Source organism: Cetorhinus maximus, chromosome 33 (genome assembly GCF_964194155.1).
Source record: "Cetorhinus maximus chromosome 33, sCetMax3.hap1.1, whole genome shotgun sequence".
Taxonomy (NCBI): Eukaryota; Metazoa; Chordata; class Chondrichthyes; order Lamniformes; family Cetorhinidae; genus Cetorhinus; species Cetorhinus maximus.
The window spans coordinates 12,894,245-12,906,660 of NC_135911.1; the positions used below are offsets into that span (position 1 = coordinate 12,894,245).

Here is a 12,416-nt window from a genome sequence, read left to right on the forward strand (position 1 = left end):
AGGGGTCAGTGGATGGGAGGGGTCAGTGAAGAGGAGGGGTCAGTGGAGGGGGAGGGGACAGTGAAGGGGAGGGGTCAGTGGAGGTTGAGCGGAGGGGTCAGTGAAGAGGAGTGGTCAGTGGAGGGGGCGGGGTCAGTGAAGGGAGCGGTTAGTGGAGGGGGTGGGCGAGGCGGAAGGGGGAGGGAGAGGGAGGAGAGGGAGGGGGTGCGGTCAGGGCTGCGGGAGGGGACAGTGGAGGGGAACAGTCAGTGTGAGGGTCAGTTGAGTTGAGGGGTCAGTGGAGGGGGAGGGCACAGTGAATGGGAGGAGTCAGTGGAGGGGGAGGTGTCAGTGAAGGGGAGGGGTCAGTGAAAGGGAGGGGTCAGTGGAGGGGAGGGGTCAGTGAAGGCGAGTGGTCAGTGGAGGGGGCGGGGTCAGTGGAGCGGAGGGGAGGGGTCAGTGAAGGGGAGCGGTCAGTGGAGTGGGAGGGGGAAGTGAAGGGGAGGGGTCAGTGGATGGAGACGGGTCAGTGGAGAGGGACGGGTCAGTGGAGAGGGAGGGGTCAATGGAGAGGGAGGGGACATTGATGAGGAGTGGTCAGTGGGGAGGGAGGGGTCCGTGGAGGTGGAGGGAATCAGTGGCGGGGAGGGGTCAGTGAGGGGGAGATGTCTGTGGGGGAGGGGTTAGTGGAGGGGGAGGGGTTAGTGGAGGGGGAGGGGTCAGTGAAGGGGAGGGGTCAGTGAAGGGAGGGATCAATGAAGGGGAGCGGTCAGTGAAGGGGAGGGGTCAGTGGAAGGGAGCAGTCAGTGTGGCGGTCAGTTGAGGGGAGGGGTCAGTGAAGGTAGGGGTTAGTGGAGGGGGAGGGGTCAGTGAAGGGGAGAGGTCAGTGAAGGGGAGAGGTCAGTGAAGGGGAGAGGTCAGTGAAGGGGAGGGGTTAGTGGAGGGAGAGGGGTCAGTGGAGAGGGCCGGTCAGGGAAGGGGAGGGGTCAGTGGAGGGGGGGGCGTCAGTGAAAGGGAGCAGTCAGTGGAAGGGGAGGGATCAATGGAGAGGGAGGGGTCATTGAAGCTGAGTGGTCAATGGGGAGGGAGGGGTCAGTGGAGGTGGAGGGAATCAGTGGAGGGGAGGGGTCAGTGATGGGGAGATGTCTGAGGGGGAGGGTTCAGTGAGGGGGAGCCGGTCAGTGAAGGGGAGCGGTCAGTGGAGGAGGAGGGGTCAATGGAGAGGGAGGGGTCATTGAGGCTGAGTGGTCAGTGGGGAGGGAGGGGTCAGTGGAGGTGGAGGGAATCAGTAGAGGGGAGGGGTCAGTGAGGGGGAGATGTCTGAGGGAGAGGGTTCAGTGAGGGGGAGGGGTCTGAGGGGGAGGGTTCATTGAGGGGGAGGGGGTCAGTGGGGGGGAGGGGTCTGAGGGGGATGGCTCAGTGAGGGGGATGGCTCAGTGAGGGGGAAGGCTCAGTGAGGGGGAAGGCTCAGTGAGGGGGAAGGCTCAGTGAGGGGATGAAGCTCTGTGAGTGAGAGGACTCAGTGATGGAGAGGTGTCTGGGAATGTGAGATAAGAGGATTTTGTTGAAGTGGAGCAGGCTCGAGGGGCTGAATGGCCTTCTCCTATTTCTGATATTTTTACCGGCGAGTTACTGGTACATGGGAGGTCACGGATGGACGTACTGCATGTGATGCCCTTTGCTGGATGTATTATCCTTGGAAAGGAGACAGCAGTGCCCCTGAAGGTGATGCCAGGTTAGGTTACGAGGAAAGGTTGCACAGACTGGGCTAGTGTTCCCTCAAGTCTAGAAAATTGAGGGGTGTTCTAATAATTTGATAGGGTAGAGATGGAGAAAGATATTTCCTCTGCTTGTGGAAGTGTCTGGCAAGGAACTTGCCTGCATGAGGTGTCCTAGTTATCAGAGAGGCTGTAAGACTCGGGACTTTACGCTTTCCAGAAGTGAGATTCAACAGGCAAGGAAGGTTGAACATCATTGCTTGTACGCTTTGGTCTCTGGATCCTGAACGCCCCCCCCCCACTCAAAAAAAAAGACCCCCATGGCCAGAAATGATGGCAGGTGGAAATCGTTGCAGGTATAGCGATGGTCTGAGCTGTTCCTTAATGTTACTGCTCTGTGTTCCAGCTCCGTCTCAACAGCATCAAGAAGCTGTCCACCATTGCTCTGGCTCTGGGGGTGGAACGGACACGCAGCGAGCTCCTCCCATTCCTAACAGGTGAGTGCGAGGGAAAGAGAGAGAGAGAGAGAGAGAGAGAGAGAGAATGACAGAGACAGAGAGTGGTATTCCTGGCTGCGTATCGTATCTCAATATCCCACGCTTTGCTCAGGTTCAGCGCTTCTCGTTCCACGGAGCTTCTCTTGCCCCGGGTTTAACATCAGCAGCATACGCTGCTCGGACGACACCATTTCCAGTACAGAAACAGGCCATTCGGCCAGTCTGCTCCATACGAGCCCCCTCCCACCCCCTCTTCATCTCACCCCCATCCTTCTATCCTTATCCTCATATCCTTCTATTCCTTTCTCCCCCATGTGTTAATCCAGCTTCCCCCTTAAACACATCAACACTATTCACCTCGACCACTCCCTGTGGGAGCGAGTTCCACATTCTCCCCACTCTCTGGGTAAAGAGGTTTCTCCTGAATTCCCCATTGGGTTTATTAGTGACGATCTTATATCGATGGCTCCTAGTTCTGGTCTCACTCCGACAAGTGGAAACATCTTCTCTACGGCTACCCTATCGAAACCCTCTCCTCATTTTAAAGACCTCGATCAGGTCACCCACCTCAGCCTTCTCTTTTCTAGAGAAAAGAGCCCCAGCCTGTTCACTCTTTCCTGATCGTTATAGGCTCATAATTCTGGGATCCTTCCAATTAATCTTTCTTCAGTGCCTCCTTAACTATTTTATGATATGGAGACCGGAACTGTGCACAGTGCTCCAATTGTGATCTAACCGAGGTATATGGAGACCGGAACTGTGCACAGTGCTCCAAGTGTGATCTAACCGAGGTATATGGAGACCAGAACTGTGCACAGTGCTCCAAGTGTGGTCTAACTGAGGTTTATGGAGACCAGAACTGAGCACAGTGCTCCAAGTGTGGCCTAATTAAGGGATATGGAGACCAGAACTGAGCACAGTGCTCCAAGTGCGGTCTAACTGAGGTTTATGGAGACCAGAACTGTGCACAGTGCTCTGAGTGTGGTCTAACCGAGGTTTATGGAGACCAGAACTGTGCACAATGCTCCAAGTGCGGTCTAACCGAGGTTTATGGAGACCAGAACTGTGCACAATGGTCCAAGTGTGATCTAACTGAGGTTTATGGAGACCAGAACTGTGCACAGTGCTCTGAGTGTCGTCTAACCGAGGGATATGGAGACCGGAACTGTGCACAGTGCTCCAAGTGCGGTCTAACCAAGGGATATGGAGACCAGAACTGTGCACAGTGCTCCAAGTGCGGTCTAACCGAGGTTCGATACAAGTCAAATACAGCTTCTCTACTATTTCCTCCAGAAACAAACCCCAGTGCTTGATTTTCATGCTGGGTGGATTCTGAGTGAACGTAAACGTGTCCTCTTTTCTATTCTAGACACGATATATGATGAGGACGAGGTACTGCTGGCCTTGGCTGAACAGCTGGGATCGTTCACGGCCCTGGTGGGAGGCCCGCCATTTGTCCACTGTTTGCTGGTGAGTTATAGAGATCTCCCCTGTGCTGTGCGGCGCGAAGGGAGCGGGTGACATTCCCCGATGCGTCTGAATAAAGGGAACAGCAGAGGTTTTCAGCAAAGTCACAAAGTGCAAGTGGACAGCTCCAAAGAAAATTTTTATCAAAAGGTGATTGGAATGTAGGTCTTTATCTCAAGTGGCCTGGATCACAAACTGAAGCAGTTCTCTGGCACTTTGCTCAGAGCCCCAGCTGAAGTCACTGGGTTCAGTTCTGGGCCCCGCTCCTCAGGGAGGATATATTGTCCTTGGAGGGGGTGCAGGCCAGAGTCACCAGAACGATCCCGGCGCTGAAAGGGTTAAATCCCGGGGACAGGTTGCACACATCAAGGACAGGAGGAGGCACATTCAGCCCCCTCGAGCCTGTTACACAGGAACATGAGGGAGGCCATTCAGCCCCTTGTGCCTGTTACACAGGAACAGGAGGAGGCCCCTTGTGCCTGTCTCCATGCTGTGCAGATGATACAGTTTCTGGAGCGCACTGTAGTAATGGTTGCTTTCGGGTGTCCCACTGTGTGTAACCCTGTCTGTCATTCCCACCCACCCCCCCCTCCCCTCCCCTCCCCCCCGCACTCAGCCTCCCCTCGAAAGCCTGGCCACAGTGGAGGAGACGGTGGTGCGGGACAAGGCAGTGGAATCTCTGCGCGCCATCTCCAAGGAGCACTCGCCCTCCGATCTGGAACGCCACTTTGTGCCGCTGGTGAAGCGCCTCACCAGCGGGGACTGGTTCACCTCCCGGACTTCGGCCTGCGGCCTCTTCAGCGTGTGTTACCAGAGAGTCTCCAACACCGTCAAGGCAGACCTGAGGCTGTAAGTATGGTGTATCGAGCATTGCGCGTGGCACAGGTAGAGGCCATTTGGGGTGTGTGGTGTCAATGCGGGGATATACCATGAAGCCTCACTCCGCATGAACACCGGGACGGCGCTTTGAGAATCTCGATATAAAGATCGATCTGCGTTCCCCTAGCGCCTTTCACCAACTCAGGACACCCCAAAGTGTTTCACAGCCAATGAAGGAGTGCCGTCACTGTTGTAATGTAGGAAATGCAGCAACCAAGAACCAGAACTAGGGGCCACCAATATAAGATCGTCACTAATAAATCCAATGGGGAATTCAGGAGAAACTTCTTTACCCAGGGAGTGGGGAGAATGTGGAACTCGCTCCCACAGGGAGTGGTTGAGGTGAATAGTGTCGATGTATTTAAGGGGGAAGCTGGATAAACACATGAGGGAGAGAGGAATAGAAGGGTCTGGTGATGGGGTGAGATGGAGAGGTGGTGGAGGAGACTCGTGTGGAACAGAAACGCCATCATGGAGCAGATGGGCCGAATGGCCTGTTTCTGTGCTGGGAAGATTTAGTTGAAAAGATCTTTGCTGGATACATTAAACTATTTGTACTGACAGGCGTGCTATGTGTTTTCAACATGATCTGTTTATTTACTTGATTTTCCTTTCCCTTCCGAAACTTTGCCTTCCTCCAATTTGGGGTCCCTCTCCCCGTCCCCTTCCTCCCTCTCCCCCTCCTCCCCTTCCTCCCTCTCCCCCTCCTCCCTCTCCCCCGCCTCCCTCTCCCCCGCCTCCCTCTCCCCCACCTCCCTCTCCCCCTCCTCCCTCTCCCCCTCCTCCCTCTCCCCCTCCTCCCTCTCCCCCTCCTCCCTCTCCCCCTCCTCCTCCTCCCTCTCCCTGCCTCCCTCTCCCCCTCCTCCCTCTCCCCCTCCTCCCTCTCCCCCTCCTCCCTCTCCCCCTCCTCCCTCTCCCCCTCCTCCCTCTCCCTGCCTCCCCCTCCTCCCTCTCCCCCGCCTCCCTCTCCCCTTCCTCCCTCTCCCCTTCCTCCCTCTCCCCTTCCTCCCTCTCCCCCTCCTCCCTCTCCCCCTCCTCCCTCTCCCCCTCCCCCTCCTCCCTCTCCCCCTCCTCCCTCTCCCCCTGCCCCTCCTCCCTCTCCCCCTCCTCCCTCTCCCCCTCCTCCCTCTCCCCGGCCTCCCTCTCCCCGGCCTCCCTCTCCCCGCCTCCCTCTCCCCCTCCTCCCTCTCCCCCGCCTCCCTCTTCCCCTCCTCCCTCTCCCCCTCCTCCCTCTCCCCCTCCTCCCTCTCCCCCTCCTCCCTCTCCCCCTCCTCCCTCTCCCCCTCCTCCCTCTCCCCCTCCTCCCTCTCCCCCTCCTCCCTCTCCCCCTCCTCCCTCTCCCCCTCCTCCCTCTCCCCTTCCTCCCTCTCCTCCTCCTCCCTCTCCCCCTCCTCTTACTCCATCTTTCCTCCTTCTCCTCCCTCTCCTCCCCCATCTCCTCCTTCCCCGTCTCCTTCTCCTCCTTCCCCGTCTCCTTCTCCTCCTTCCCCGTCTCCACCTCCTCCTTCCCCGTCTCCACCTCCTCCTACTCCTCCTTCCCCGTCTCCTCCTCCTGCATCTCCTTCCTCTCCTCCCCCTCCTCCTCCTCCTCCTCTCACTCCTCCTCCCTCTCCTCCTCTGCTCCTCCTCGCCATTTCCCTTGCAGGAACTTTAAGAACCTGTGTACGGACGACACTCCCATGGTGCGGCGAGCAGCAGCCTCCAAACTGGGCGAGTTCGCCAAGGTCCTCGAACTGGACAACCTGAAATCTGAGATCATCCCCATGTTCACCACCCTGGCCTCTGATGAGCAGGTACCTGTCAGAGAATCCCTCCCTCACCCTCATAAATAGATCTGTTCGAATGAGAGGCTGTAATATATTTGTCAATTTAAAATAAAAGGGAAAAAGAGTTGTATTTCAAAGCGCCTTTCACCACCTCAGGACATACGAAGATACGAAATAGGAGCAAGAATAGGCCATTCGGCCTCTCGAGCCTGCTCTGCTATTCAATAAGATCATAGCTGATCTGCTTGTGTTTCGAGTTCCACATCCTTAACTACCCCCGATAACCTTTAATTCCCTTGTCTAGCAAGAATCTATCTACCTCTGCCTTAAAAATATTCTGTGACCATGTTTCCACCGCCTTCTGAGACGGAGAGTTCCAAAGTCGCACAACCCCCTGAGAGAAAAAAATTCTCCCCCTCTCTGCCCTATAAGGACGACCCCTAATTTTAAGACAGTGCCCCCTAGTTCTGGACTCACCCACAAGAGGAAACATCCTTTCTACGTCCACCTTGTCAAGGCCGTTCAGGATCTTGTATACTTCAATCAAATCACCTCTCACTCTTCTAAACTCCAGTGGAAACAAGCCCAGTCTGTCCAACCTTTCCTCATAAGACAACCCACTCATTCTCGGTATCAATGCATTTACATCCTTCCTTAAGTAAGGAGACCAAAACTGCACACAGTATTTGAGATGTGGTCTCACCAATGCCCTGTATAACATTTATGTTCAATTCCTCTCATAATAAAGGATAGTATTCCATTAGCCTTCTTGATTACTCGCTGTAGTTGCACACTAACTTTTTGTGACTCATGCACGAGAACACCTAGATCCCTCTGCACGTCGGAATTCTGCAATTGCCCTCCGTTAAGTAATTCTCTGCTTTTTTTATCCTTCCTGCCAAAGCGAACAACTTCAGATTTTCCCACATTAAACTCCATTCGCCAGATTTTTGCCCACTCACTCAACCTATCTATATCCATTGCAAACTCCTTATGTCTTCTTCACAACATACTTTCCTATCTAACTTTGTGTCGCCTGCAAATTTAGTAGCCATCTCTTCGCTCCCCTCATCTAAGTCATTGATATAAATTGTAAAAAGTTGAGGACCCAGCACAGACCCCTGCGGGACTTCACTCATCACATCCTGCCAATCGGAAAAAGATCCATTTATGCATACTCTCTGTTTTCTGCCTGCCAGCCAATCTTCTATCCAGGCTAATGTGTTACCCCCTACACCATGAGCTTTTATTTTCCACAATAACCTTTGATGTGGCACCTTATCAGATGTCTTCTGGGAATCCAAGTACAGTACGTCTACAGGCTCCCTGTATCCACCACACATATTACCCCTTCAAAGACACCCAATAAGTTGGTTAAACCTGATTTCCCTTTCACAAAACCATGCTGACTCTTCCCAAATACCTTTAGTTTTTCCAAGTGCCCCGCTATAACCTCTTTAATGATCGATTCTAACACCCTCCCCACGACAAACATCAAGCCAACTGGCCTATAATCTCCCATTTTCTGCCTCCCTCCCTTCTTGAATATAAGGGTAATATTTGCAACTTTCCAGTCTGATGGAACCTTTCCAGAATCTAGGGAATTTTGGAAAATTAACACCAACGCATCCACTACCTCATTAGCCACCTCTTTTAAGACCCCAGGATGAAGTCCCTCTGGACCCGGAGACTTGTCAGCCCGCAACTCAATTAGTTTGCTCAGTACCTCTTCCCAAGTGATTGTAATTTCACCAAGCTCCCCTCCCACCTCCACTTCCCGATTTACAGCTATCACTGGAATGTTTTTTATACCTTCTATAGTGAAGATAGAAGCAAAATATTCGTTTATTTCATCTGCCATTTCTTCATTATCTACTATTCACTCCCCATTCTCACTCCCTCGAGGACCAACACTCACTTTACTTGCTCTTTTCCTTTTTAAATGCCTGTAGAAACTCTTGCTATCCATGTTTACATTTCTAGCTAGCTTCCTCTCATACTCCAACTTCTTTCTCCTGATTAACCTTTAGTCATTCTTTGCTGTTCTTTATATTCTATCACAGTACCTTTACAATGCAGAGGGAGACCATTCGGTCCATCGAGTCTGCACTGGCTGTCTGAAAGAGCATTCCACCTAGTCCCACTCTCCTGCCTTATCCCCGTAACCTTGCATATTCTCTCTTTTCAGGAAGCAACCCAATTCTCTTTTGAACACCTCGATTGAACCTGCCTCCACCACCCTCTCAGGAAGTTTGTTCCAGGTTCCAACATCACCCTCTGGGTGAAAAAATGTTTCCTCACGTCACATTTACTCCTTTTGCCAATTATTTTGAGTCTGTGCCCTTTAGTTCTTGATACTCTCTTGAGTGGGAACAATTTCTCACTATTTACCCTGTCCATACCTCTCAGGATCTTGAATACCTCTATCAAGTCTCCTCTCAACCTTCTTTTCCCCAAGGAAAACATTCCCATCATCTCCAATCTATCCTCATAGCTACAGTTCTTTATCGCTGTACACAAAAGGGAGCTTGTCGATGTACTGTACTTGGATTCCCAGAAAGCATTTGATAAGGTGCTACATTTATCACTGGAAACATTCTTGTGAATCTCCTCTGTACTCTGTCCAAAGCCTTCACATCCTTCCTCAAGATTGAAGCCCAGAACTGGATGCAATACTCCAGATGAGGCCTGAGCAATCATTTGACCTGCCACTCATCTTTACGCAGTTATATACTTTTTCCTTAAGTTTGACGCTTTCCTTAACTTCTTTAGTCAACTACGCATAGTGGATCCTCACTATAAAATGTTTCTTTATAGAGGTAATATTCTGAGTATTCTGAAATACTCCCTTAAATGTCTGCCACTGCTTCCCTATTGATCTATCCCCTATCCTAGTATCCCAGTTCACTTCAGCTAGCTCAGCTTTCATGCCCACATAGTTGCCCTTATTTAAGCGTTTCACAACCAATGAAAGACTTTCTTTTGAAGTGTGGTCTCTGTTGTAATGTAGGAAACGCAGCAGCCAATTTGTGCACAGCAAGCTCACACAAACGGCAACGTGATAACGATGTTAATTGGGGGATAAACATTGACCCCAGGACACCGGGGAGAACTCCCTACTGCTCTTCTTCCAAATAGTGTCTGAGAGGGCAGACGAGGCCCCGGCTTAATGGCTCATCAGAAAGACCACATCTCTGACGGTGCCGCACCCCCTCAGTATTGACTCTCCGACAGTGCAGCACTCCCTCAGTACTGACAGGATGACAGCAAAGCGCTACCTCGGTACTGACCCTCAGACAGTACAGCACTCCCTCAGTGCTGACCCTCTGACAGTACAACACTCCCTCAGTGCTGACCCTCTGACAGTGCAGCGCTCCCTCAGTACTGACCCTCTGACAGTGCAGCACTCCCTCAGTACTGACCCTCTGACAGTGCAGCACTCCCTCAGTACTGACTCTCCGACAGTACAGCACTCCATCAGTACTGATCCTCCCACAGTGCGGCATTCCCTCAGTACTGACACGATGACAGCAAAACACTCCCTTGGTACTGACCCTCTGACAGTGCAGCACTCCTTCAGTACTGATCTTCTGAAAGTGCAGCACTCCCTCATTACTCATCCTCCGACAGTGCAGCACCCCACCAGTACTGACCCTCCGACAGGGCCGCAATTCCTCAGTACTGACCCTTTGACAGTGCAGCAATCCCTCAGTACTGACCCTCTGACAGTGCAGCACTCCCTCAGTAGTGACCCTCCGACAGTGCGGCACTCCCTCAGTACTGACCCTCCGACAGCGCAGCACTCCCTCAGTACTGATCCTCCGACAGCGCAGCACTCCCTCAGTACTGATCCTCCAACAGCGCAGCACTCCCTCAGTACTGACCCTCTGACAGTGCAGCACTCCCTCAGTACTGACCCTCTGACAGTGCAGCACTCCCTCAGTACTGACTCTCCGACAGTACAGCACTCCATCAGTACTGATCCTCCCACAGTGCGGCATTCCCTCAGTACTGACACGATGACAGCAAAACACTCCCTTGGTACTGTCCCTCTGACAGTGCAGCACTCCTTCAGTACTGATCTTCTGAAAGTGCAGCACTCCCTCATTACTCATCCTCCGACAGTGCAGCACCCCACCAGTACTGACCCTCCGACAGGGCCGCAATTCCTCAGTACTGACCCTTTGACAGTGCAGCACTCCCTCAGTACTGACCCTCTGACAGTGCAGCACTCCCTCAGTAGTGACCCTCCGACAGTGCGGCACTCCCTCAGTACTGACCCTCCGACAGCGCAGCACTCCCTCAGTACTGATCCTCCAACAGCGCAGCACTCCCTCAGTGCTGACCCTCCGACAGTGCAGCACTCCCTCAGTACTGACCCTCCGACAGTGCAGCACTCCCTCAGTACTGACCCTCTGACAGTGCAGTGCTCCCTCAGCACTGACCCTCCGACAGTGCAGCACCCCCTCGCTATCTGCACTGGAACGTCTGCCCAAAACTTCGTTGTCAGTCTCCAGGAGTGGGGCTCAAACCCATGCCCCACTAACTCAGAAGTGGGAGCGCTACCCACCATTGCATGGACTCGGGCCCGTCATTCCCGACAGAACATTAACCGTACACGCCCGCCAGACAGAATAGCTCATGGAAAGCACTGTGTCAAAAGCTGTGCGTGGATGTAACGATAAACCCTAAAGATGGCACCTCCAAGTCTGTCCACATCCTGAGACAGCTTACCGTTGAACTTAGTGAAGAGCGATATGTACTCTTTCCCCTTCTGGTTTTCCTCTGCTGAATGCAACCCTCAACTCATATTTGAACAACTTCCCCTTCCTTTCAAGGCATTTGCCCGTTGGTACCCTGCACGCACCCATCTGCTTAATAACTTATCGCACCTTCTAACCAACTCCAGAGGTGAACTGTTCTCTCATCTACACCCACAGCTCCCCTTGCTGTGGCTCAGAGACCTGGGCTTCACAAGCCCAGTTAATTCAGAAGGCCCATTGAGAACTCGCCAGAGAAGAAGAACAGCAGGTGTCTCTGCAGAACGAGATTCGAACAAACGCTTTCCATGTGACGACTCGTGGCCCTCCGACGGATAAGAGCGATGGGGGGGGTGGAAAACAAACATCGATAGGTGCTTTCCCGCAATTTTCCGGCAATAATACGCATCCAAATACAAGGCGCACTCCGATCTTTCATCAGCGAGAAGCCAAATTTGCCTGATCACCAAGGATCACGCGCACCTGCAGTAATCCTGCAGTCAGGCCGAACCCCTTATTGCCGCATGGTCGCCTGCAAACCCCAACCGAGCTAAAGGGTCCGTTTTCCGCCCTGGGTGCTGAAACCCTGGGTGAAACACGTCTCAGCGTCTAACGGATCGATCGAACGTAACACGTGGGGACCCACGAGGCGGGATTCTCTCTACCCGTGTTTTGGAGTGAAAAATTTTAACCATTCACACGGCCACCTTCGAGCTGAGGGAGGCAACTAACGAAACCAAGAAACCACCCTCGTGGATGCAGACGAAGGAGGGCCAGGAGTAGGCCATTCGGCCCCTCGAGCCTGCCCCGCCATTGGATAAGATCATGGCTGATCTGATGTGGCTTCATCTCCACTTTCCTGTCCACCCGCGCCCCCCCAATAACCTTTGACTCCCTTGTCAGTCAAAAATCTGTCTAACTCAGCCTGGAACATATTCAGTGACCCAGTCTCCCCTGCTCTCTGGGGATGAGAATTCCAGAACCTAATGACCCTCTGAGAGAAGAGAATCTTTCCTCATCTCCGTCTTAAGTGGAAGACCTCTTATTTTTAAACTGTGTCCCCCTAGTTCTAGCCTCTCCGGGAAATGCCGATAAGGGATGACCATTATGAATAATAACCAAACATTTACACTCACCTTGACTGATATTCATATGTTTCCAATAATCAAATATTTGCCCCCTTTGATCTTCCAAGTCTCTTCTGATTCACAGACAGAAACGTTCTCCTGGGGCTCGTATCAGAAGCCATTCAGCCCATCGTGCTTACGCTGGCGCTTTGAAAGATCTACCCGATTAGTCCCGTGTCTACCCCACCCTGCTCTTTCACCCTGATCGAGGTCTTCAAATGAT

At 52.8% G+C, this 12,416-nt stretch overlaps 2 protein-coding genes across 2 annotated transcripts in view; both read left to right on the forward strand.

Annotated features, from left to right (window-relative positions):
* LOC144671611 (uncharacterized) overlaps positions 1-12,416 on the forward strand; it is a 307,259-nt gene that overhangs the window by 150,118 nt on the left and 144,725 nt on the right. The gene's annotated exons all lie outside the window — the stretch shown is intronic.
* The window catches only part of LOC144671595 (uncharacterized), a 42,407-nt gene that overhangs the window by 770 nt on the left and 29,221 nt on the right, over positions 1-12,416 (forward strand). Inside the window, exons 2-5 of the mRNA XM_078533604.1 lie at positions 2,104-2,194; positions 3,564-3,664; positions 4,278-4,510; positions 6,186-6,333. Of these exons, the coding sequence (XP_078389730.1) occupies positions 2,104-2,194; positions 3,564-3,664; positions 4,278-4,510; positions 6,186-6,333 (573 nt within the window). The remainder of the gene's footprint in view (positions 1-2,103; positions 2,195-3,563; positions 3,665-4,277; positions 4,511-6,185; positions 6,334-12,416) is intronic.